At 41.2% G+C, this 26854-nt stretch overlaps 1 protein-coding gene across 3 annotated transcripts; it reads left to right on the top strand.

Moving 5' to 3' along the window:
- The first annotated feature begins 3371 nt into the window (after positions 1-3371).
- LOC102292960 (axin-1) lies at positions 3372-26854 on the top strand. Of its 3 annotated transcripts, XM_005946975.3 has the most exons (15): positions 3372-3589; positions 7608-7743; positions 8192-8357; positions 10921-11602; positions 13145-13338; positions 13542-13697; positions 14849-14983; positions 15105-15201; positions 18303-18440; positions 19712-20102; positions 20834-21011; positions 21698-21874; positions 22889-23185; positions 23283-23432; positions 23517-26854. In XM_005946975.3, exons 4-15 carry the CDS (start codon positions 10991-10993, stop codon positions 23641-23643), a joined length of 2652 nt encoding a protein of 883 aa, XP_005947037.1. In that variant the 5' UTR covers positions 3372-3589; positions 7608-7743; positions 8192-8357; positions 10921-10990; the 3' UTR covers positions 23644-26854. The 3 variants fall into 3 exon arrangements, with proteins under 3 accessions (XP_005947037.1, XP_005947040.1, XP_005947036.1); XM_005946978.3 differs by lacking the exons at positions 3372-3589; positions 7608-7743; positions 8192-8357 and adding an exon at positions 9809-9998 and having other exon boundaries at positions 21701-21874; XM_005946974.3 differs by lacking the exons at positions 3372-3589; positions 7608-7743; positions 8192-8357 and adding an exon at positions 9811-9998.

Here is a 26854-nt window from a genome sequence, read left to right on the forward strand (position 1 = left end):
AAGTTTGCTAACTGCAATGAACAAGGGCACTCTCATTCACTTTCCATTAACCACACATAAAATGTCCAAGTACAAAAAAAGTACAAAAAGCATTAAATTCGACTGAGTCCGCAAAAAAGACACTATTTAACCAAAAGATATTTTGAACAATCATTGTGGATGCTGACCAAAGATTTTCTCCTCAAAAGGAACTAGATCAGAAATTCAAGGTGAAACAATCCAGCATCACACAACAAATAAGGCAACTTAAAGAAAAGCTATATTTGTCCCGTTAATCATTTTTCCGTCCTACAGAGTTACCTCGCGTGGTCTCATCTTCTGTGATGGCAACCACTACTCGAACTGTTTAATTCCAGTTAAACAACACTAATAACCCCTGTATAAACACATTTGACTTGTGCTATGTCACATTAATGAAAATGTCAGTGCTTTACTGTGACAAGTCAAATATTCTGCTGTGAAGTAACCCCAAAGTAAGAATAAAATCCGGGTATTCTGCTAGCATTACATAAAATACATACTGAATATTTATCTTGTTGTTTTTTGTTGTTCTTTGCATAATTTTCAAGCACATCTATTAAAAGTGGAGGGGAATGCACTGAGCTGACTAAAACTGACTGAAAGACGCTGAGTGTGGTATTTACTTCATAACAAATTAGAGCCAAAAAAATGAAATCAAAAATGACCACAGAGTTGGACGCACTTGTGCGATGGTGACAATAAGCAATTACAAGCCTCGCCAAGCTGGTATGTTTTTGTATAGTTGAAGCTTTTCTGCTATTTTATCCATACCCTCTAGCTATGTGCCAGTTTATAGCATTTCCAGATGCCTTCTCTTTTGTCACACATAGTTAATAGATGCACACACCGATGATTTATTTATTTATTTATATCTATTGTTACAACAATGGCAATATGTTTTGGAGGACATGTATTTCTCCCACAGATTGTGTGTGTGTGAATGTGTATTATACAAGTGTGGCAGGCGCTTATGTGAATGGGGGTTCAGTAATGAGAAATGCTTATCAACCCTCTACAGCCCGTCAGCTTGCTGCCATTAGCTGTTACCCCAACAATCTTACAGGTAGGCTAAGAGTCCTCATATTGATTCCAGACATTGCTGTTTGTCCCCTGCAGAAGGGCAGCAATCAGCAAATGGATTTAGTTGATTGGGATTACGGGAAGTAATTTGTGGAGGAAATAAGTGGGCATTTTTAAGGAGTCTAATAATGTGGTGGAATTAGTTCTCCTAATACCTGGAATGAAGTTGCTGTTTGAATGGAAATGGCTGTTTATGCGATTGGTTTGGGAAGGAGAAAGAGAATGCCTGGTCTTAGAGTTGGAAAGCTGAGAAACAGTTTGTTGAGTTGAAGAGAGGGAAGTACAGGATGGAAAAAGGCGAAAGCCTGAGTGAACAACAGATTTCGTAGCAGTTATTCCTCTCCAAACACTCACGTTTGTTTGGTACTTCCAATCAGTGGTGTATAATCCTTTGCTAAGGATACTTTCCATATCACTGGGTGGCTTTCGCTGCAGAGAGGTGCATTTAAGCATAACGCTAACAAGAACCTTGACAATTAGTTGGGGGGGGGTGTAGAGAGTGGGGGCAGAGAGGCGGCAGGGCAGAGTAAAGATGTGAATGGAAACTGGGGGAAAGTAGAAGAACAGCAGACAGGCGAGGAGGCGGTAGCTGTGTGACTCTAAAAAGCTCCAGTTACTTTTCATTCTTTTTTCCACTCAATGATCAGTGCTTGAGAGAAAGCTGATCCAGGTTCTGTTACACTGATGAGTCATGTTTGATTCGGCTCTTTGTCTATTACAGAAAATACCTCGGTAACTGAATGGGACTGTGGGACTGTTCATTGCTTTGATGGTCAGTTTTCGTTTTTCCATCAGAAAAACTGCATCAGAAAGACCGCAGTGATACAGCATGTTGTTTCAGTGATATTATACAGCGTGAGCCCAGGTTACTTCAACTGCATTGGCCTGAAGTAGGCCCGTTTAGCTAGTGAACAGCAGAGACAGCAGCCAATATAAATTATTTAGGTATAATAATACAGCAGTTCAGTCAAAGATAGACTATTAATAACATTTTTGATAGGGGGACACATTTATTTTACTGAAAAGCTTTTATTGTGAAATTATTTGGATTGACAAAAATGTTAGTATTAAGCTAAAACTGTCTTGCTACATAGCTTTACTGTATTCGCTTAAAACTTTGCTTGGACAGGACTTTTTGACACAAGATTCAACAGTTAAAAAATGCTATTCTGCTGAAGTGTTGACTTTATGACTGAAAAAAGTGCAAAACATTAATTTTCAGTCTTGATGTAGAAAAACTGTATAACTAGCTTGGCTAAAAGCTAGCTAAGCCATTTTAGCAGTAACTAGAGTAGTTTATGTGATTCAGTTTGGTTAAATTAGGGTAAAATAATCAGCTTTTAAGAACGCATAAAGTAATTGTACTGCAGCCTTTCTGTCTTTTCCACTTTGAAAACTTTAAACTATTAATTGTTTCTTCTTGACTTTATTATCTCTATAATTACATTACTACTGCCGGCCTTTGTAGAGCAGTTTAATTGTAAATCCATTACACTGTATTTTAAATATATGTTGACTGTAGTAAAACGTTGGTTTGCTTCATTCTCTTTGCAGGTACATTGATGTTGGACAAATCTAATCCATTCAGTTGCTAATTCTGTGTGTTTTTTTAAGGGATGATCTTATTGGGTGTGATACCAGCTGCCACAGAGGATTGAGAGTGTGACAGTGAAACATGTATATGTGATTTTGGGGCCGATGACAGACAGACAGAAGGTCTCCTTGAGAGGACATAGAACTTTAACAGGATTGGAAATGGTACCGACCAGCTGTAAGAGGTAAGAGAGAAAGAGCAGGGGATGAGAGTCAAAGTGTGAAGAAGGAGGGGTGGCTACGCGAAGAGTAGCGTTGTCATTTAGTCACAAAGTTGACCAAGAACACATTTGTGTTTTGTTGCAGCAGCTTGCAAAAACATATAAGAAGGGTGAAATGAACGTCTTAGAAAAGGAGCGAGCTTTGGGATCGAATTAAGCTAGACGCATCATCAAACGCTGCAAGCACAGCAGGGGGCCTTGGGATACACCCGTCTGAGAAATGGGTGGTGTGGGTGTGTGCTTATAGTTTTGTATCGGCCTAATAAACCACCCATCTGCAGTGAGAGAAGAGGAGTGGATGCTAGGAGCAGGGGGGGTTACAGCACTCTTTATGCTCCATATTTACACCCCGTCCTGCCCAGAGGTTCTTTGATGCTTGTCGATACCGCTGCGTGATGATGTCATACGGCAGACAGCAAGGGAGGGAGGCATGATCAAAGGAAAGAGGGAGGGATGAAGACGCAGGAGAGCATATCCAAGACAACAACGGGACAAAGATGGCGACTGCTTCTGCAATGGGACGTCCACTGGCGTCCAGACCTCGGAATCACTGCGATGAACTCGGGCAATGCAGCAGGTGTATTCACCTCCCTTATTCTAACAGGACGACCATCAGCATGACACACTGGAACCACCAAGCCAACCTCAGCCATCACTACCGCGGGGCTAGCACGGTAAGCCTTCCGTCTACCTTAGCCTTTCCTCCGCTGCCGTTAAATCATCAAACCCTCAAGACCCCGATGTCTGGTTACCATCACTTCATCCCAAGTATTCATCATGAGTTGCCATTCTTTCTAATAACACATTTTCTACCCATTTTGCTTCTTTTTCCTCAGCCCTTTCATCATGGTCTTTTTGGCCGTTAATATAGGCCTCTCTTTGCCATCAAAGGCAGCACATCAATTGCCTTGACTCCCAAGTGTATGTGTGAGGGTGAAAGAAAGGGAGAGAGGAGAAAAAAAAGAAGAACACCATGTATCAAAGATCAAGGCACGCTTTCATGCCTGTTTTTGGCCTAGTTGGGTTTTTGCTTTTCCATCATCTTTCCATCCCTTTTTCCCCCTGCCTGTTCTAGGGCTGCGGATGCTCTCCGAACCCTCAACAATTTCCCCCGACCCTCAGTGGTCCAGATCCCACATTCGCTGAAATCAGACGCTTTTGTAGGGAAATGGAAGCAAAGACATTTTTTTTGGGTTTCTTTGAAAATATTCTGTAGCTTGCAGGCTACTGGGCCAGAGCTCAGCCCCAATGATGACAATACGTGAAACAATATTTGAATAAGCAGCAGGAGGGCAGCGAGCTAATCCACTGTGGCTAATCCAGTATTGGTGCGGGCCATATTGGTTGCTGGAGTATTCAGCCCCATCACAATACACATCAGCGGGACGCCATGGCAGATATACTGACACTCTCACTACAGGCATGGCTGGGAAAGGCCAGCAGATGGATGGATAGGTGGATTGACGGATAGGTGGATAAATGATAGAGAGATAGATATAGATGGGAGAGTGTTGATATTGTGCTTTCTGTAGTTCACATATTGTTTTGGTTGGCTTGTGTAACTTTGAGGATTGAAAGAAAAAAATGAAAACAGAGGGAAGTGTTTAAGTAGGAGGGTGATGACGCTAGCCGTCCTTCATAGCTCTGTGGCAATGTTTGTGACTAATTTAATCGCCAATTCTCAGTGCAAAGTTGCCTGAAACGTTGACGCTATCCTACTCACTACTACATATCAAACATAATAAAAGGGCTCACTGTACAAGCTCAGCCTTATACTTTGCTTTGGAGCTCTTATTTCACCCGAATAAAATACTTGTCTCCAATTAATTTTCCTAAAGAGCAGGGGTGTGTTTTTCTTTTAAGGGGTATATAATGAAGATTTCACTTTCTCTGAGCATCTAAATGGGTCTTTGTGCTGGGAGGCCCCCAAGAGATAAGCCTGTTTCTGACAGGCCTCCGTACAGACGCCCAAATCTGCTGTGGCAGCTGGAACAAAGGGACCCCTGAGCTGGACCGGCTCACTGACAAAAAGCTCCGTCTCAGTAGTCTAAGAGGGTTGCCTCAATTTAGGAATTAATGATCTACTCTCGTCTTCACTTCACTTCAGCTTATGAAAAGGTGACTGTGTTTTTACTGAAATTGAGAAGAGCTAGCAAGGGTGACCAGTCGATTATTGATCATCCATGTATCAATCACGTTATTCATCTGAATTAGTCCAGTGGCAACAGGTGCAGCAGAACACATTATTTGATTCTTGTTAGCCAAAACATACGGTAGGTTTGTTTGAATTTTGGTGGATGAGTTTTCCTTAATCAAGTCTGGGATCTGACGACAGAGAGTGTAAAGGGCTGTGATCCAGGATATTGGACTTTATGAATAAAAATGACTTCACTTCAAACATGATCTACTGAAAGCTTTTCCCAGAAGATATTTTGACACATCAGAGGAGTAAAAGCACAGCACAGGTAATACGTTTAATAATTGTTGAATACCATTTACCTTCTTTGATTCCAGAGTTCAGGCGTCGTTGGTTCTGGCACACTGAGTTGAAAGGCGTCTTTGTCAGTTTTATTAGTAACAGCTGCTCTGCTAATAATGCAATAAAAAAGTCAGTAAAGCCAATAAAACAAGATATATAACAGGAATAAATGAGGCACAATGTGCTTAATGTTTAACAAACATATATGTTGTCTGTGAGTAAAAATGTGTTACATTGTCATATTGCATAAATGTCAAATGATGTGGAGCATATAGGTGTGCAGGAATATTCATTCTCTGAATGTCACTTCCTACCATCCAAGTCTTTAAAATTCTAAAACTGAAACTGATAAGGAAAGCAATCAAGTACTATGGATCTGTATCTATAAATGCACTATTCCTTACACTGAACACTGTCTCAATCTGCATGTCTTTTCCTCTGTTTCCTGAATTCAGTTGCTTGACCTTCTTGAACAAACAAGTAGATTGGTTCTGATTTCCCTGTACACCTCATGGAGTTTTGGTGACGGTAGCCCATTGCTAGCTAAATCTTAACATACAATCACATAAACTCTGAAAACTACACTCCAAAGCCACAAAAACTCAAGTCTAAGCACAACTAATGACCATATAACTATTAAATCCATTCATTTTCGTAGCAGGTTATCCAACTGAGTGTTGCAGGGGTGCTGGAGCCAATCCTATCTGTCAAATACCAAGACGTGGTTATTGGTATATCCACGTCTTCACCCTAGGCAACTCAGCCGTCAGTCAATACAATACGATTTTGCTCTGATGAGTTATGATGAATTAGTCAAGAAAAATGTATTAGGATGGAAAAGTATGTTTCATGTATGTCTCAAGCAATAGATAGATAGATAGATAGATAGATAGATAGATAGCACCAGGTGTATTAGTGGTCCCCTTGTGTGATGACCTTTCTTCAGCTTAGAGTACAGACCAGCAATACTCACACACATACATAGTTCAGATTCATTATAGATTCATAAGTACCAACATGCCCCCAACCCCTCCTCACCAAGACATCATAAAGGTCAAGTTCATCTTCGTCAGTATTCTCTCTTTGTCTTCTTCCCTCTCCCCTCATTGTCTCCGGGGGCACCACAGCAGCCCTGACAACACCAGCCTGTTACCACAAGAACCTGTATCTGCAGGTGCAACGAGTGTATGTGTGTTGACTGTTGATGATATAGGCCAAAATAATGTGCATACATTTCCATAATGAAGTGTGTTTGCCTTGGCTGTAAAGTCTGCCAATCAAACACACAGCCATTCGCTAAACCTTGCCGCCCGTCTTCATTACTGTCCTCTGAAAGCCTTCTCTGACAATTTCACAGCGATTATCTGTTTAGAGACGATTACATGGTTTTAAATGGCGCATGCCAAATAGAGTTTTAAAGTTAAAGTGCTGGAAATTTCACCGTGCTTTTGTTGGATTCAACGGCACTCGTCGAAAGGGTGGACAAAATTAAACAATGCTAACAAAATAATAATAATATCTTTGAAATGTAAATATATTACAATGGTACAGTGAACATGTACAGAAATGAAAATCGAGATGAAGAAAATAATTTTGTTCTGGATATGTTGAAATAAACGGAGGCGTTTATTGTGTTGGGTTAGTCTAGAAATATGATTTTTTTTTATTAGCCTTTGACCGCAACATGTAGGCTGTATCCAATATTAAGAGAGTTACATTTAAGAAGTATCAGCTCTTATGACATAAGTGGAGCATTTACACAGCAGGATTTTCACATGTAGTAGTAAGTTAACATGAAATTGAGGGATCTGTTGTGTTTAGTTGCACACGGTTAATTCATGTGACTGGTAAAAGCTTTTTACCAACAATGCCATGTCATAAGGGTTGAAAACTATACTGTTATATTGTTCTGCTCAAATATACACGATCAAATAAAAGAACCAGATATACAAGAGGGTTACAATTTATTTTTGAATCTCATATGAAATAATAAAAATAATAATTCAATTCACTTTATTTATACTGCATCAATCACAGCAACAGTCCCCTCGAGATGCTTTATATTGTAAGGTAAAGCCCCTACAATAATACAGAGAAAACCCCCAACAATCAGTAAACCACTTATTACCAAGAACTTGGCAATAGTGGGAAGGACAAACTCCCTTTTAACAGGAAGGATGATGGTGATGATGATTATTGTTATTATTTCCCAGCTTCGAGTTGTTATGAAGAAGCAGTACATCGAGGAGTGGGCAGAGATGAGGACAGGTGTCTGGACCTCACCTGAGCCACCGGACCCTGCTCTCCTTCACATGGGACAGCTGGCCTGACGGCCCCTCAGGAGGCATAGTAAGCTCCATGCATCCTTGGTTTGGTTTTATTATCTCCAAAGAGAGTAAATGCTGCTTCTTCTGATTTTACTGGCATGGGCTATTTTCATTTTCTGATTCAAATTCATACCAAAAACAATTTGTTAATGGACATTTGCATTAGTGTATTTTCTCATGTTTTTGCTGTTGTCAAAGACAAGGAGTGCTGTGAATTGAAATCATTCTTGCTGATTATAGAAATTAAAAAATTTGGCAGCGTGTGCAGTAATTTCTTTAGTCTTGTTACTTACTAAGACACGTGACAGTTTAATCCACGTGTAAGGCAAATTTACATCATGCAGTAACACATGGCTCATATTGATTCAGCCTGATAACTGTAGTCTCCCCCCCCCCACACACACACCCACACCCCCACACACCCTTCTTTCTCTCTCTCTGTCTCCCTCTCTCTCTCTCCGTCCCTCCAGCAGCCGGTGGGAGCTCGGTGCTCCTGCATGACTGACAGCCCGGCGGAGAGGAGTGACATGCTCAGGTGGCAGCAGTAGCGTGCTCCCTCTGTCCTGTGAGTCACTGCGCCGGCAGAGATGGGCTCTTCGGACTGAACACCTGTTCAGACGCAAAGACGCATTAGAGGTGAGTCGCCTTGTTTTGTCATCGCGCGTTGCTCAAAAACTGTCTCACCTTTAGACTCACAGATTGCCTGGAGCAAAGTGAGCCGTAGCCTACCTGATCTATTGTGGTGCCCTGGTGCTGTTTGGGGATTCTGGCTCATTTATTTATTTGTTTGTTTTTTCTTTTTCATCCACATTTTTTTTAAATGTGCGTGACAGTGTACGGTGCAGTCGGCTTATCGTGAATAACTTTTTTATTGGAGTCTATTAAAAGGCTACCGTTTGAATTACACTTCCATTCATTTAGAGATATTGTGAAATTGCTCGTTCTTGCCGATGGGGGCGCCGTTATGCACTTTTTTTGGTTACCTTGACATAGAACGGAGACATATAGAACCGACACGAAGTACAAACTCTTCTTCATAACTCATTTAATGTACCCACAGTGGTGAAAATTTACAAATAAACTAATGAATACATAAATAAATACTTCAAGCTTACTTTTTTTAACATGTCTTTCTCGTTGTGTTGAGAAGCAGTAGTATCAACTTTTTACTCCAGAAGAGTAAAAAGATTTTCACTACTTTTATAGCTACCTACATACAATCATTCTACACAAAGTCGCCATTGCAATAATAATATAATCATATAATCTGTAATAATACTACACTTATGGTTCCAGATGGATTTTTTTTCCTGTGATACTTTTGCATGTTTCTTGATGATATGTCTGCACTGTTACCTGCAACTAAGTAGGTTCATAAAATGGTAATAATAGCAGTTAAGGGCCTGCACTAACATACATTTCATAGTAATAATACATAATTCAAAAAACATACATACACTAATGCATCAGAGAATGGTTGAGCATTGTCAGAAAAGCTCCAGTTGTAACTGGTTGCTGGCAACATTCAAAGTAAGCCTTTGAATAGTGTAGTTACACTACACTATTCTACACTACCATATGGCCTGCCTTCTAAGTGCAAAGCCATTAAAATATCAGAAGTAAGAAGAACCTAATTTCTCTTTGCTAAATTGCAGGATTTAGGCGCGTTTCTAAAATAGGTTAAATTTACTTGGATATTTAAACCTTGTGCAGTTTGCACATTTTCCTTTTTCCATAAATGCTGTTGGAGTCTAGTTGTACTTTACTACATTGACTTGGCGGTCATACTTTGGTTTTGAAACAAACACATTTTCAGTAAATATCCCATAAAACAATTTGAATTAGCTCTACATTGCTGCAGAATCAAAATGCTGCATCAGTCAGTTTTGCCTTGCATAGTAAATACTTTTACATTTCTTGTATTCTTGTAACTATTTGGAAATTATGCACGCTGGACACTTATAATAACGTTCACGTATCGCTGCATTTATCGTGGATAAGATTAAAGAATCTCGGGTATTTTTTCGTGTGTTTGGCGTTTCTATCCGGCGCATTTCTAGAAACGTACTACGCTCCGCTTACAGTCGGCGTGCACTCACGTACTCGCTCTGTATTATTGCTCTGAAAGCAGCCACCATGGGGAGTTAAGGGCAAGACGACGGGTTATTTTCGTTAATATTTAATCTCAAAAGCTATCCATATGCTGCGTTTTGGAGTACACTGTTCGCGCCAGTATCCCCAATGCAGCGGATTACGGGGAACGGGCTTTCAGAGACGGTAGGACGTAAACTTTTGTGGAAAACACGGGACGTTAACGGACCTAGCTAAGCTAGCCAGCTAATCAAAACTAGCTAACACATCAAGCTAGCTGGCGCTGCAGCCAGCAGAGTCAGAAACGTGCCCTCGCTTTCTTGTTTTGTTTGATCTTATGCGACTAGATTTGTTGGGGTTAAACAACAAGAAAGTTTGCGTTGCTTCTGTACAAATGTGCTCTTTACGAGTACGTTTATAGTTTCCTCTAGTGCTGAAGTTTTTTTCCTTTTTTTTGCACGGAGGCCCGTGTTGTGTGGAGTTTGTTTCGGTGCCCATCCCCCACCGTCTTTGCAGGCCAAGATGAATGAGATTCTCACTTCAAAGCCCTGGCATTGGTGGTGGCATTGCTACAAGGCTAGCTAGCCATTTTAGCTTGTTAGCATTAGTTGGTTATTTGCAAAACAGTGTCCAGCAATACCGACCGTGTTATTTGACAGGAGTTAGCGCTAAAGCTAGCTGCTACACAGGCGAAATAAACTTGTTGGTGAACTTAAGCTTGGATACTCAAGTAAAGCGCGTTGAGTTCGTCATCGTTAAACTGGAGATTTAGTTGGAGAAATACGAGATTATTTAAACTGAGGTGTATTTGCTAGTAAGTTTAGATGCCAAGTTAACAAACTAGCTGTATTTTCAGTTTCTATGACTATATTCTCATGAGTCTCATACTGTTAGTATCATACTTCGTGTGTCTGCTCATCATCTAACGTTATTACTCAGTGATCTCTCGCACTCTAAATATATACATACTGTGTGTGTATTAGTGGGGTGACACAGTTCAGCGATGAGGTGTGACTCAAGTCATCATTCTCACCTTAGCAATAATATTTGTATTTGAGTCATCACCTTCCACTGCTACATCTAACTGCTTTTCTTGTTTCCATTGCAGGGTGAATTGTTTGCCAGCCAAGTCATTGCTAAAGGGGAATATCTGACCTCTGCCTTGTGCAATCAGAGACATGAGCGTTGTCAGAGAATTGCATGGGATCGGGTACAGGGGCGGGGGTGGGGTTGTGGCCTCCATGAGTGCCCCTACCCACTTTACAGAGGATGCGCCGCGGCCCCCGGTTCCTGGTGAGGAGGGCTCAGACGTGGACACCCCAATCCAGTCAGTCAGCACCCGTCCAAACACCCTTTCCCAAACCGCAGGCTATCCCCTGTCGTCTAAAATGGGGGACCCGTCAAGTTATACACCCTCCTCCTCGTCTGCGACCCCACGTCGCCCTGACTTGGACTTGGGCTATGAACCTGAGGGCTCTGCTTCACCAACCCCTCCTTACCTGAAGTGGGCCGAGTCACTTCACTCCCTCCTGGACGACAGGGAAGGCACCCAGCTGTTCAGAACCTTCCTGTGCCAGGAAGGGTGTGCAGACCTTCTCGACTTCTGGTTTGCCTGCTCTGGGTTCAGGAAGACCAGCCAGGACAAGAGGGCAAAGCTGGCCAAGGTTATCTACAGAAAGTATATTGTAGATGGGAATGGGATCGTCTCCAGGCAGATCAAAGCTGCCACCAAGAGCTTCATCAGAGACTGCGTGGGAAAGCCGCATCCCGACGCAGCCATTTTTGAACAGGTTATTAGAATTTTATATTGTAATATTTAACAGAATGCCAGTCAGGTTGAAGAGAACAGCCTAGTAGATACTGTTATTCATTCCTGACAACTATTATTTTGTTTGTTTAAATGGCCAGATTTGGCTAAGGAATGGAAACTGTAGCCATTAAGGTGCCAATGCTAAGCAGTGTTGCAGGCCGACAGGTTAGGAAACTGAAACTGAATTGTGGATGTTGGCAAGATGGTTCATGATGAAAAAAAAAATCAGACAATGGCTTTCATATGGCTGTGCTTTCAGTTGACTGGTGCTGGGAACTTATGTTTTTCGCTCTTCTCACTGCACTAGGTCTATTCCTGTCAAGTCGTTATAATTTTAGTGTCAATATTTACTCCCAGATTTAAGGAACTTAAAGCCATATCTATTTAACCAGCCCTTATACAGATCAGATTTTGTAGTGAGTATCTTTATTTAAAAACATGGAAAGTAGCATATTTATAATTCACAGAGTTTGTTCTAGCATGTATTCATTTCCATTGAATATTTAAAACAATCTCAGAACAAGGAGCTTTTGCTGTCTTGAAACGTGTTAGATTTGTCAGGGCCGTTCAGTTCTGCTTTATTGACTTTAGGGTTTTATTTAGGGGGAGGGAACAGTGACTCAAACTATAAGCTTACCCAGGTTCCCACGGTGTAAGTGCAGCTATACTTCCTGAGTACCTCAATCAGTTTCTGATCTTCTGACAGTGTTCCTGTGGTTGACAGGGGGCATTCATCCTGACAGGAAAAGTAAAAGAGCAAGAGAAGTCACACACTTGTCGCTGTTTTGTTAAACTACAGATTTGTGTTTCCTTGTGCTTTGTTTCTGCCTTAATGAGCAAACCACACCAAAGGATCATCTGCTCCTCTCTGCCCTCTTTAACCCTGAACACTTTCAGTTTTGCGTAGATGACTGCTCATTTTTATCTTCTTAATGTTGAGACCACATGTATACTCTATGAGACTTCTATCACCAGTCTTAAAGACTTGAGTCTCATAGAGTATACTTAATAATGTTATGTTGAGTAAGAATGCATGGGTATTACTGTGATGGACCAAATGAAGCTTGTTTCAATTAGCTTTCTTTATAGCTGTTCCACAGACTTACGTTTGATTTTATTTCCGTTGCTGTTTCTCCGCAAGTCATCAAAGTAATAAAATCCAAAGCTGTGTACTGTTCAACTAGAATTCAAACCAACTTGACTTGTGCGAAGCCACGTCGAGGGATGCACTTTGACCCTTTCAGGTTTATTGCTTGCATGTGGTTTGACACACATTGCTTTTTCAGTCTGGAATAGGTGTTAGCCTAGCTGCGTAGTCCTAGCTGTGTAGTCTCTAACATAAATGCTGGTATATCCTGTGTAATTGTGTTGGTCTGTAATGAGTATTCATTTGGCATGAAATGTATAGTTTGAAAGGGCAAAGCCTTTCAGTCTGGGAGCACTGTGTCACAGTGAACTTAGTGAGAGGTGAGAAATAATGTCTTCATTTTTATTGTACCAACTTGGTCTTTGTGTGTTCCAGGCTCAGACAGAGATCCAGACCATAATCGAGGAGAACACCTACCCTTTGTTCCTTAAGTCAGATCTGTACCTGGAGTACACACGGACAGGGGGAGAAAGCCCAAAGCCAAACCCCAATGATCAGAGCCCTTCATCAGGACCAGCCAAGCCTGTTTCTGGGTATTTGCCTACACTCGCTGAGGATGAGGAGTGGAGGTGAGAAGAGAACCTGAGACTTTGTGTTATACCACATTTCAATTCTGATGCATTGCATAGGATTTAACTGTAAACTTCACTAATCTGTCTCAGCTGATCAGAACAGCTCTAACAAAGTTTTGAAGCTGAAATTCATTTGTCTAAATATTTAAAAGTAATATAATTCATCTGACTTTTTTTTAATAACATAAATGTGGTCTTAGGTGTGGAGGAGGAGGAGTGAGGGAAGTGGAGGAAGAGAAAGATGAGGACGACTGTGGAGACACACCAGCTTCCAGGTTGACTCAGACCCTGCTGATGCAGACGGCACCACAGAGAGCCTCAGCCAGTAGGAGGAGGCAGGACAGCAGGGAGTACAGGTGTGTGTGTGTGTATACGCCTGCTGTTTTGCAGTCATAACATAAATAATATCTAAACATTTATTGAAACTTCCATGCGATGTCAATTTTAAAAAAAAACATAGTCTAGATCTGAATGTTCTGTGCTAACCAGTCAGCTTCGATCCTTTGCGTCTAGTGTTTCCCATGTCCTGCAGTTGGACAGACTTGGACTGCAGCTGGTTACGTTTGTATTTGGTTCTCTGGAGATCTGATGCAAGCCCTAGATTCAGCTCTAAGTAGAACCCACAGCAGGCGGAGAGCTGATGCTACTGGGCTGAGCTCTCTGAGACTTGCAGAACAGAACAGGGACCAGCTGCAGTCTAAGAGAGTGGACTCAGAATTGATCTGTTTAAGGAGGAACTTTGTGGAGAGGCTGTTGATTGTTTCTGTATATGTTCTTACTAAGTAGATATCAGGTTATGTTTGTTTGGGTTATGTTATGTTCATTCATTTTTAAAATGCTTGAGTGCCCCTCCTTTCACTTGCATACATGCATGTGCGCGTACATAATCACATGCCCTATCATGTCCTGTGGGAAACGATGGGTGTTTCTTGTTTCGTGTATAGCGGTGTAGATGACCTAGTATTATGCAAGAGTAATATTTTGGTAATTAGAGTTTGTCATTTACAAACATTGCCAAAATACATCTATAATATTTTTCATTATAATAAGTAATAATATATAATACCTGTTGATATTCTTATAGTGGAAATATTCATGTGGCAAGGCTGAGACTTTTTTCTGTTAGCTTCTTTGTAACCCTTTCAAGATTGCAAATAGCTCTTTTCGGGGAATCTTTGCAGCACACCCACTTATATCAAGAGTAGGTGGCATTTTGTCTTATTGCGAAATCATGAACACAAGTCTTTCTTGAGAAGAGCAAATTTAGTGTGCAGCCAAACTTTCTGAGCCTTTTTTTCCATTTTGTGTATTTAATCGGGACGCTTCACACTTTTGAATTCACAATTTTGAAGCCTTTAACACACTTTTTTTTTTAGCACAATTCACAAGCATCATATCAGACATGACTAAGGCAAAAAAAAAAAACTGGTGCGAATGTTTTGTAAGAACCCCTGAAAATTTAACATGGCTCCTTCGCATGAATCACGATGTCTCAATTCTTCTTCAGGCCATGGAGAGAGCCAATAAACCCATACTACGCAAACATGGGTTATGCGCGGGCTCCAGCAACCAGTGCCAATGACAGTGAGCAGCAGAGCATGTCGAGCGATGCAGACACAATGTCATTGACCGACAGCAGTGTGTAAGTACTCATAGACAGCCTGCTGCACCTCGGACAATACTACACTTTTGAGTTTTGTAAAAATGTTACAGATCTGTAATTGATTTTTGTTCATCTTTTTTTTCCCTCTGTGTTTGTGTAGAGATGGTATTCCTCCATACAGATATTGGAAACAGCATCGTAAAGAGATGCATGAAAGTGCCAAAGCCAACGGACGTGTGCCCCTACCTCATATACCTGTGAGTACAAACAGCAATTCGCTGCAATATCAGTTCTTGTATTGCTGCATGCACAGTGAAATATGTGCAGAATTTGACACTGGAATGCAGTTTTAAAGTTTTTCTGCACACTATTAGGCTTTTATGTGACAATACAACTTTGTAATCTTTGCTAAAGTCACACCCGTTCGTATTTTTCATACTTTTTTATGTTTAAGTGCTTTCAGTGTATCATTCATACACAGAGAGCAACTTGGGCTTGGCATCCTGCTCAGTGCAAAATATCATGACGATAATAAATAAGTGATGCACAAGTAAATAAATATGTTAAGTAAGGCCCTTCTTGTTGTTCTGGTTCAGCATTGTGATCGATGTGGGTTGAAAAGCTGTTTCGTGTGTGTGTGTGTGTGTGTGTGTGGGGTCCTTGAGCGAATGCTGCGACAGGCTGTGAGAAGGATGAGTGGGGACGTTGGCAATGCCCAGACTGCACTGGTTGTAAATGTCTGATGGGAGTTGCAGCATGTGGAGGAGGCGGAGGGTGCTGCTAGGCCTTTTTTGATTAAGGCTGTGGTGGTGTAGTAAGTGGAAGTGATGTCATCAGTTTGGCATATCGGCAGAAATTACATGCTTTTGTTTCTACCACAAAACCAACAATCAGTGGAAGGTGAAACTGATTGTCGAGAAGTCAGCAATTATCTCATTGTTGATGTTTTTCCCTGTGTTGAGGTTAAGGTTGTCAGGCTGTCAACTCCTCTGTGTGCTGACTCATCTTGATTGGCAATGAGGCCTACCTTAGCAAACCTTTTGGTGTGGTTGGTGTTAAAACTAGCAGAGCAGTCATGTATCCACATCTTGAACAATAATGGGCTGAATACACACCCTTTAAAGCGATCTTGTATTCAGCATATTGTGTTGTTTTCTTCCTTTTCTGGCCATCTGCCATCTCTGTGTAAGAAAGCCCAAGATCCAGTTCTAGGTACCAGGTCCCACACGGAGCAGGTTCAGCTTCTCCACAAGCTGCTGTGGCAAGTATAAAAAGTTGACTTGAATCAGTAGGATGCGTATGACTTTCTGTATTGCATGTGAGTCAGACTGAGGTGGTGCAGGGTGGATATAATGGCATCTTTTGTAGGCTGGTTTTCTCTGTATGCAAATTCTAGGGGTTAAAAGGGAGATGTGACTTATTATGTTGCAAGACAAGCCTTTCAAAGCATTTCACATTTCTTGGGGTGAGGGCTAGAGGGTGGTAGTCATTCAAACAAGCTGGGTCAGATTTCTTGGGTACAAAATTATAGTGGTGCCGTTTAGACAAGTGGGAATGTTATTTTTGTCTGAGGAAGATGTTGAAAATGTCCTTGTGAAAACATCTTTCAGTCGTTCTACACATTCCTTCAGAACATGATCTGTTTGGCAGGTGACGACGGGAGCCCTTTGTTGTTGGTGTATTGAAGTTATCTGGCAGTGCGAGGTCGTTACAGCATGTCTGATCGGTGGGCTTGTAGCCTGCTACTGTGTTGAATCCCTGCAAGAGGTGCTGTGTAGGGCTGCCATAAACGATTATTTTGATAGTCGACTAGTCACCGATTATTTTTGTGATTAGTCGACTAATCAGACCATCATCCATTGGACGTAAAACGTACAGCTTATTGCACCAGCAGCATCTGCTCTTATATAACTATCATTAGCTTACAGCTTTAAGTGTTTAAGGTGCTAACTAAAAATAAAGACAAGATGATAGTTTATTCAATTTTAATGAAATTTGCAGATTGTCTCGGTGAAGTTTAATAAACTCCTTGCTATCTAAAATATAACAAGACACTGGAGTAAATTCTGGAGCATCTCACACTTCTGATAATCAGTTGTCTGCTTGACGTTTATTCAGCTGTGTAAAAACTATAACTTTAATCTCAGCCAAACCGATTTACTCAGGAACAAATAAAATACTAAAAAAAAGCCAAACAATAACATTTTAAGTTATCTAAGTGACTTATATATCATGTTTAACCTGAGTAGCGAAAGACTCTAGTGAGCCAAGCTCCCGGCTAGCTATCGAGCTGGTGGGTAACAGACGTCTTCGAAAACGTCGGAGTGCTTTTGAAAATATGTGGTGTCTTGATAAACTGAGCAGATATTTGAGGTTTACACAGCTACATTCTCGCCTGAAAATATGTTAAACGTTTATTTTGTGACCCAGAAAGAATAATAAGAGTAATATTAAAACTAACTAGCTGCCGCCATTGTTGGAAACTGAGCTGGGCTGCGCTATGAATTCTGGGACAGAACTAGTTCTTCTTCTTCGGGGTTTAACGGCTGCTGCATCCTTGTACATGCAGTGCTGCCATCTTCTGTTTCAGTCCGTTATTACACTCTTAAATCCTGCTACTTATTCCTGCGTCTTTTGTGATCTTACAAAGCTTCAAACGACGCGTCGACTATTAAATCAGTCGTCGACGATTTTGATAGTCGACGTAATCGTGACTAGTCGACTAATCGTGGCAGCCCTAGTGCTGTGTGTTTTTTGGTGTCAGTGAAGTGACTTGTGTGCACATCCCACAGTTTAAACTGGAAGTAAAGGTGCATCCCATGCAAAGCTGAGGTCCTGGTGCACTACCAGCATGTTGGTCAAAATGAGTACAGCTAAAGTTCAGCAACTTATTTAAAAGTTGGCACTGGATTTTTAAAAGTTCAGGATCAACTTGGACACTGAAATCACCAGCCCCATTAAAAACTAAAAGCACTTGATATACAGACACTTAGAAGTCACATCTGAGCGGCATCTGATTGATACCAGTTAAAACTTTGGAATAAAACATAGTTACATATTCCTAAATTCTGGGTTTGAAGAAGTAGGAGGAGTAGATCTAATGGTACAAACTATACACAGCAGGTAGATTTAGCTCATAATGTGAGGTGGTCTTAAGGCAGTATTTATCTGCAAGTAGTTGAGAAGGAATTACGATAACTGTCACACATTGCTAACATTGGTTGTTTGCACAAGTTAAGTTTTCCCATTTGAATGTGTTAAATGCATATTAGTTTATAAGTTTGCCATTTAAATTATGGCAGCAGACATATGCACCCATGTGTAGTATGTAATAATTTCTACTTGTGTCAATACACAGCGCACGTATCGAATGCCAAAGGACATCCACGTAGAGCCTGAGAGGTTTGCAGCGGAGCTCATCAGCAGGCTGGAGACGGTGCTCAGAGAGCGAGAGGCTCAGGAAAGACTTGAAGAGAGGCTGAAGAGAGTACGGCTGGTGAGTACACGATCATATATATGCACCCTGCAATGTGATTTTAATTCTTCAAAATTAAAACTTTGTAAGTGAAAGAAAGAGTTGTTTCCATTTTAGTCAGCCTGCCTATGCAGCTCTGTCACTTCTATTCCAGACTCACAGCTAGCTCCTCATCTACAAGGAGACTTACACAGTAGAAATTTAGACAATGCATTATGCCAGATATATGCATTTTGATCCGGGACATAATCTGCATGAAAACAAGCGTTCACTCTTCCTGCTCAATAAATGACAAGGGCGGAGCCTTATACCACGTGATACAGAAGTCAGCTGGCAGGGAAAAAACAGAGAGCAGAGAGTAGAATTAACAGTATTGTAGAAATTCATTTCACCGAAACAATAATGTGGCGCACAGTGTGACGCATGCACCAGATTATTGTATTTCCAGACTTGCTTTCGGCACAATTTACAGTGCACGCTACTGTTTTTTGTCAGACTTGAAATAGCCGAAATACCTTCACACTACAGAACTTCTATGGCTCTTCCGTTCGACAATCTCTCCGGCGTTGGAACCATCATCTGTTTTCTCTTCGGTCACGCTCGGTTGATTTTTCTAGTCGGCACACTCATTTCCTCCATTACGCGCTGGCTGCTTCCCAAACAAACACACGTGCGGCTTGGCACTTGTGCTGTACGTAACAAGTCACGCGACGTGACGCTGCGGCTGTGATTGGTTCGGCTCTGCGGTACTTAATTTGGATTGGCTGACCTTTTGTCCTCAAAAAAAAAAAAAGAGCGGCGAGGTCTATCGCGATAGCTTAATTTCTCTATCGAGTAAAAGTTATATTGCGATACATATCGTTATCGTTCTATCGCCCAGCTCTAGGCTCTAGCATTCCACTTTAATAGTAATAGCTTCTGTATAGACTCATGGCTGCTGGTGAGAAGAGAGACTATGCCATCAAGAGAAGAGATAATCACTCTGGGATTATATATCGATAGTTTAATTATTGGTGATTCTAAGTGAGATGATATCAGGTGAACTGGCACAACAGCATTTTTAGATAAAGTTTGCCCAATTCTTTTTTTTTTTCTTTTTTAATTTACTTTTTTTCCCCTTGGGTATCAGGTTACTGCCACGAAGCCATCCGGCTTGTAATACACAGGCAGAAAGGCTAGGCAAAAAAAGAAACACATTTATTAGCCTCCATCACCTTAACCATTGTCTTCTGTATTGATGTACAACCCAGTTTTAAAATTGAAAAACTAAATATATTTTCTGTTCTTAACAGGAAGAAGAGGGGGATGATGCTGACGTCTCCATGACAACCTCAATGTCTTCTCATAGCATGTCTCTACCCGTCCCCTCATCGTTTCCACCTCTTTATGGTGCCCGTTATTCCGAGACAACTGCTAACACGGCAACAGTCGCCACTTACGGAGGCCTGGTCCCCATAGACGATCCCCATGACGACGACCCAGAATCTATTTTGGATGAGCATGTACAGCGGGTGATGAGGACGCCAGGCTGCCAGTCGCCAGGGGCAAACAACAGCACCTTAGCAGGAGGGGGTCGGCACACTCCTCCCAAATCATCGCGTTCACCTGACGGGGGAATCGGGCCGCCTCACTACCCTGCACACAGAGGTGCAGGTCACAGTCTGCCTGCTGCTGGAGTCAAAGGTAAGAGGCTGTGAAGGGGAGGGAGAAATGGTCGAGCACGATTTCCACGATCTAAATGTGGGCCCAGGTTACTCTCTGTGTTAAGCTCTGCCCCCAATACCACATGTCGCTAAAGCAACTCTCCAACGGACACAGTTACATGTCCTCTCCAGTTCTACAAACACATTTAGAAAAAGTGCAGACTTTTTCTTACATTACACAACTTTGGGTAAATTATTTCTACAAACATTAAAAATGATTTTATTTATTTGCGGAACTGTGCATTAGAAGTTAATGCTGATACTTCAACATTATACCTGGTTCATATCCTGTGTCCCTGTCTTTTTAAGAGTGTTTTGTTTTGGTTTGGTTTTTGGAGACCGTATTCCCCACACCTACTGTACACTGTAGTTTTTGGCAAATGTAACCTCAAGTAGCAAGAAATAGTTGTTATTCTGCTCAAGTGTTTGTGTTGCTGTGGAATAATGTGCTGTTGTTGCTCTGTTTAATATTGATGTTGGTATAACAGAGTAGGCTTAACTCGTGCTCATTATATTGAGTTAATGTGAAGATGGAGTCTTGAGATTTTTAATGTGCCTTTACAACACAGGAAGGAACTATAATATGCTTGGACTAATTAGTGCATCCTGTTACAAATTTTTTTAATGGCAAGCCATAACTGACTCTTCAGGTGAAATAGCACAGATGTCAGTGCTGTGAGTTTCTATTTACTTTACTGATTTCCATCTCAGGTATGCATCACCACAAGCCGTTGTACCACCACAGAGGAAGGGATGGGCCAGAGGAAACGGGTAGTAGGTCTCAGCCCAACTTCCTGTGGAATGGAGAGTCAACCAATCAGTATGCCGGGAGAAGTCGAAACTATGCTGACGGAGCTGGAGCCAGCACACACGAGGGGATGGGTTATAGGTAAGCGTGTGCACTTGGTCTATAGGAAGTTGTATGGAAGGGGAACAGCTTTGCAGAGGATTGTACAAACTGCACAAGGCGTCACTAACTTCCACCTACCAGCTTTGAGTGACATCTTCATCTCTTTGCTGCTTGCATACAACTCAAAAACCCTTTCCATCCTGCCTAAAATGTTTTTGAACTTTTACCGTCTGCTAAGAGATACAGATTCATGAAAAATTCAAAACTAGACAATTCCTGAACAGTTTTTACCGTACAGCCATATTCCCACTGAGCACGATTGGCTCACAGCAAGAAGGTCCTGAGTTCAATTCCGTCATCAGGCCGGGATCTTTCTGTGTGGAGCTTGCATGTTCTCCCCATGTTTGCATGGGTTCTCTCCCACAACCCAAAGACTTGCAGTTAGTGGGATTAGGTTAATTGATGAACCTCAATTGCCCATAGGTGTGAAAGTGAGTGCCAATGGTTGTCTCTGTGTGTTTTTCCTGTGACAGGTGCATCCTGGGATAGGCTCCAGAACTTTGCATATATTTGTATTACTTTAATGTATTATACTATTATTAAGGACAAGTCCGTATCCTGGTAGTGCCCTAGTGGCAGTAAAGTATCTTATTGTTAAGTAATCGGATGACTCCAACTGTTTTTTTTTTTGTTTTTTTTTCTTTTGTTACCTGTTTGTTCTGCAGTAGTAAAGGCAGCACACTATCACGGCGAGGTTGTAAGAAGACATCAGAGGCATCGGGGAAAGGTGACGAGAGTGGGCGTGGCCTGGAGGCACAGGTACCAATTGAGGATTTGGAGAGAAACCAGAAGATCCTGCAATGGATGATGGATGGAGACAGACAGAGAAAGAGTTCCCATGGGTGAGTCATTTTATATTCAAAGCTGACAGTAATTTATAGTTGTTGAAATTTTTAAAATTCTTAAGATCAAATAATGAAATAAAAATTAAATTAGGAATACAGGTGATGTGTTTTCTTTCTCATCAGATATAGTGTATTGAAATTATTATTTTTTTATTTGGCAGTGGTTTGGCATTGATATTTTACTTGGCAGAAAAGAAGAACACTTTGTGTTGTTGGTCGCCATTTGAAGCAGAGGATCAAAGTAAAAGCAGACTCTGCTCTTAGCAAAGTGAATGTCTCTGTGACCTTATAGATGACACTTTGATAACGGCAAATGGAATCTGCGATTGTGCCCACAGCTAAGCAATAACCTGGCTAATGATTACTCTTTATTATTAACCCATGACCACATAACTGTGTGTGCGGGCACTAGTCAGCTGGCATATATAACAGACCTGTGCCAACAAGATTAACAGCAAGGCCGCCCTCCAGCATTAGATGTGTTACAGATTGCCCGTGTTCTGCTCTAACATGGAAGGAACTTGTTGCACATGTTGTCAGTAACAACGCAAGTGAAGTATAACTTTATTTGTGAGAGTTTAATTCTCTTCCCCAGTGATGCTAAAAAATGAGTTTTTGTGTACAACACCATGTGGCAGATGCCCATTCCCCTCAAACAGGATCAGAGAGACATACATATCTTAGAAATATTTAACGTTTACTGCAAATGAATGGAATTTGGAGCCTACTAATAAATGAGAGTAAAGTGATATTTAGGCAGCATCGGAGAGGGAGAATCTCACAGGGGAGCACGTGGATACATCGAACAAATCATTTCTGCTTATGTTGGGGGTTATTCTTCTTCAGGTTTTAAATGTTTGTGCTGAGTAACGCGTACTTGCTATATCAAGAACCAGAATTTCAGTGGTTCTTGATATAGCGATCAATAAGACACTGCTTAGCATAGTCTCATATTGTGAGGCTCTAGTTCCTGTGCCCATTTTAATGCAGGCAATTCTCTTGTTTTTTCAGAGGGAGCACCAGTAGCTCAAGGAGGACAGGAACCAGCAGCGAATCGCCACGTCCAGCTTCAGTGGAGCGGCCTGGAGCTGTGCACCCCTGGGTCTCTGCTCAACTACGTAACCCTTCTTCAGTGTCCACCGCTATCCCCGGCTCATCATCCACCCAAGTCCAGCCTTCTCATCCCTTCATCCAGGACCCAGCTATGCCCCCCAACCCAGCTCCCAACCCCCTCACCCAGCTGGAGGAGGCTAGACGGAGGCTGGAGGAGGAGAGGAGGAGGGCTGCACTACAACAGGTCAAGCCTAGGTAGGTGTCAGGCCAAATTCTGTGTACTCGGTTATTGTTATTATTATTAATGTTTATTCTTTATGTTGTGTGTTTACGTGTATTTTTTCTGTCTCAGGCACAAGTCTGGAAAGCGTCAAATGTGCGAGAACATGACAGTGGCTTACTACTTTTGTGGAGAACCAATTCCCTATCGAACATCTGTTAAAGGCCGTGTAGTGACTTTGGGCCAGTTCAAGGAGCTGCTTACCAAAAAGGGCCACTACAGGTAAATACATAGACAGGTTTTAAAAAGCCAGAAGTGTGTGTGGGAATGTTAAAAATGTGCTCTTACACTTGTGCTTGTGTTTAGGTTCTATTTCAAGAAAGTGAGCGACGAGTTTGACTGTGGTGTGGTGTTCGAGGAGGTTCGTGACGATGACGCAATCTTGCCTATCTTCGAGGAGAAGATTGTTGGGAAGGTGGAGAAGGTTGACTGAAATTTTGGGAACATGAAAACAAATCAGATGGCATGAAAAAGAGGAAGAAAACATTCAGGTGGGATTGAAATTCACCTGCCAGAAAACGAACAACGGGAAGTAGAAAGGCGGAAGGAGTAACGTGCGACCGAATGGAGATTGCGCTGCATAGTCGAAGCTCAAGCGTTAAGGAGGCGGTTAATTTTACGGAGCATCAACGCCTGGATCCAAACCCACATAAAGCAAAAAAGCTCAGTCAGATGATACAGCGGGTAGTAGAAGAACATAAATTATTTCACCTGTCCTGTCTCCACTGTGGACGATCAAGGAGAGCTGTTCAGGTATGTCTGACCAGTCTTCCACTTCTACTGCAATGGATGGGAAAAGGGTGAGGGGACTGCTGAAGGAGAGAGGTTTAAAGTAGTCTTCCACTTCTGCTCTGGAGGAGCCCGTCCTCCGCAGACCATTACGATGCTGCTACATTACCACGGAAACTCTTCAATCGGTGCTCAGGACGGTAAAGGAAGCAGTTTTGTTCCTCTCGGGAGTCTAGCTGCCTTTTGCTGTCTCTGTTCCTCATCAGCTGGTGACAGAAGATTTTTGGGGAGTGGAACATTTAGCCTGCCTCTCGTTGACTTCATAGCCTCAGAACAGAGAAACCTGCTCACCCTCAATTCCAAGAAGTCACGTAGTGATCTCTCACATCACCTTGTTCAGATAACAGTTCTCTGCATAACTTGTTTACCGTATTTTTAATAAGACAAGTATTCTAGCTACTTGTTTTCATTTTATTTGAATCGTGTATGTACAAGGCAGGTACTATTACTTATTATTGCAGCTTAATTTCGTCATATCTCAGACTTAATGTTGTATTATTGTGTATGTTTTGAAGCTAGTTCATTAGTCATTTCAGGGCAGCCGATTTGTTTGTTTCTTCCCAGTATACCACATCACTGCACCTCAGCTCTGTACTGTTTACCTTTGAGTGTGCAGTCGTGTTCTACTGCGGGAGGATTTTTAAATATAGGATTTTTTTTTTATTACCCTCAAAAAAGACCACAATATATCATTTTTTTTAAACGGTCACACTGTCCCCTTGTGTAACTTTAGAAGTCTTCTGCTATATCACAAGCCTGCACACAGAACTCCAAGCTCAGTCTAGGTGCCTGCCTGCCTGCCTGCCTGGCCAGTGCCATTACTATCTACAGTGCTTATTCTGAAGCGTTAAGTGTCCGTCGTGTACACCGGAACTCAGCCAAAGAGTGTAGTGTGAGCCCCCTTCGCCTACATACACATGTATGTGCAGTCCACTGCTATCTAATGTGTGTTATTTGACATAACTGTGAGGGAATGTAGTATTTCCTCCTACATCTTTAAACTTTGTAGAGGAACACTGAGTTTAAAAACTGCAGGGTTGTTTGTTTTGTTTGCTTTTTTGTTTTCCTTTCTCCAAATTAAATTAATATTTGACATTAGAAATTTTCACCAGGAATACTGTGATAAGTTAATACAGCTCATATATCTAAGCGGTAAATGCAAAGCTAAAGCCAGCAGTTGTTAGTTTATAGTTTACTAAAAAGATTGGACCTACCCTGGCTCTTACGTGAGTTAAACTACGTGAGTTTCAACTACAAGTTAAGTTAATTTAATTTAATTATCAGTTATTTGTTGTTCATTGGTTTATAAGAAGGGTGGCACCAGTGGTGATGTTTAAAATAGTTTGGTTGATAGCTGATTGTTAGTTTTTGTTTATTTATTTATTTTGTTTTTGTCATTCTAAACTGTTTAAAGGTTTTTCAGATTTATATCACACTAGCTCAGCACAAAATTGGTGACACGGTAGATGATTCAAAATATGCCAGTATTGATATTTGGTTGATCTGTGGATTGCTAGATTATTACATATAAATTGATGATTCAGAGGACCTATCACGATTGCCTAGAGCCTGATGAGCCGTCTAATAACTACTCGCTTTTGCGGGTGGGGAAAAACAGATTTGAGTAAGATTGTAAGATCGTAATGATTGTAAGGCCTTCAGCTCAGGTTATAGATGCATGCTGATTAGGAAACGCTGAAATGTGCTGGGAGGCAGACTGCGAAATGTAGACAGAGCCAGGCGAGATGTCTTCTATTCTAAGCTCAGCTAATTGCCTATAGCTTCATGTTTACTGTATAGACACGAGGAGTGTTACACATTTGGTCACTTTTTTGTTATGAAAACAGCAGAGTGAATTTTTCAACATGTCAAGCTAGTCTTTTAACCTGCTTGTGTTTGTACCATAATGCGGTAAAGCCTTGAGGTCAGAATATAAAGCGCAGTGCAAACGTTGCACTGAGGGCACACCAGCTACGTAAGCCGAATGTAACTTTATGAATTTTTTAAAAAAAAAGTTATTTTATTTTTTTTTACTTTTGTCCACCATATCCTCGAAGGATCGATCATGTCAGCTACTTGAGCACAGGTTCACTATTGATCTGTTCACCTGATTGTTTTGTGTCCTCGATGCTGATTGTTAATTGAATGTGTTGCATTAATGTCAAATAGAAATCATCCTGGGTTTGCCCCAGCAAGAGGAGCATAGGATCAGAAAATGTGTCTGTCCTTACTCCAACCCATTATGCCTTCAGTATGAAATAAAAAATTTAGAAATGTATTTGTTTATAAGAAAAAAATGTAATTTTAATAATCAGCGAGCATGTTCTTTAAGGAATGTTTCCAGATGAATTGAACTGTCTATTTTGGTTTAATGTTTATGTGCAAACTGCTTTTGGCCCTCTGATATATTTTGCATCTGTTTTATTAGAAAGAGCACCCAGGGACAGTTGAATGATTACATTGAGTTGTTTCTTGTGATTTATGATTTGATGGACAAGAACAAATAACTGCATCTGTTGCGTTGTTGATTTGTGTGAAACACAGTGCCTTTAACCTTTCAAAAATGTGTTTATTGAAACCAATCCATGCTTTTTATTATTAGTTTTAATTATCACTCAGTCCCATTTGTATTTTTAGCTGCAGTCATGCTATTCTCACTTCTGTTCTGATCAACCCTCTGCTGTAAATATGTACATTATCATTTCATACGTGTCTTCAGACCTGCACCACATGTCCATGGTGTTTTCTGTTTTGTTTTTTTCCAACGCCAAGATGTCACTGTGCTGGTTCCACTTGTACATTTCTTTTAAAAGGGTACTTCATAATAAAGATGTTGAATAAATTCATCAACTTTA

The sequence above is a fragment of the Haplochromis burtoni genome, unplaced genomic scaffold, assembly GCF_018398535.1.
Source record: "Haplochromis burtoni strain Fernald_Lab_line unplaced genomic scaffold, NCSU_Asbu1 Contig_504, whole genome shotgun sequence".
NCBI classification, from domain to species: Eukaryota; Metazoa; Chordata; class Actinopteri; order Cichliformes; family Cichlidae; genus Haplochromis; species Haplochromis burtoni.

What these genes read in the sequence shown, in the direction of transcription:
- LOC102292960 (XM_005946975.3), top strand. Translation starts at nt 10,991, where the DNA reads ATGAGCGTTGTCAGAGAATTGCATGGGATCGGGTACAGGGGCGGGGGT. An exon ending in CAGGACAGCAGGGAGTACAG is followed by an intron (nt 13,698 to 14,848) that starts GTGTGTGTGTGT and finishes ATTCTTCTTCAG; the next exon opens with GCCATGGAGAGAGCCAATAA. An exon ending in CACGAGGGGATGGGTTATAG is followed by an intron (nt 21,012 to 21,697) that starts GTAAGCGTGTGC and finishes TTTGTTCTGCAG; the next exon opens with TAGTAAAGGCAGCACACTAT.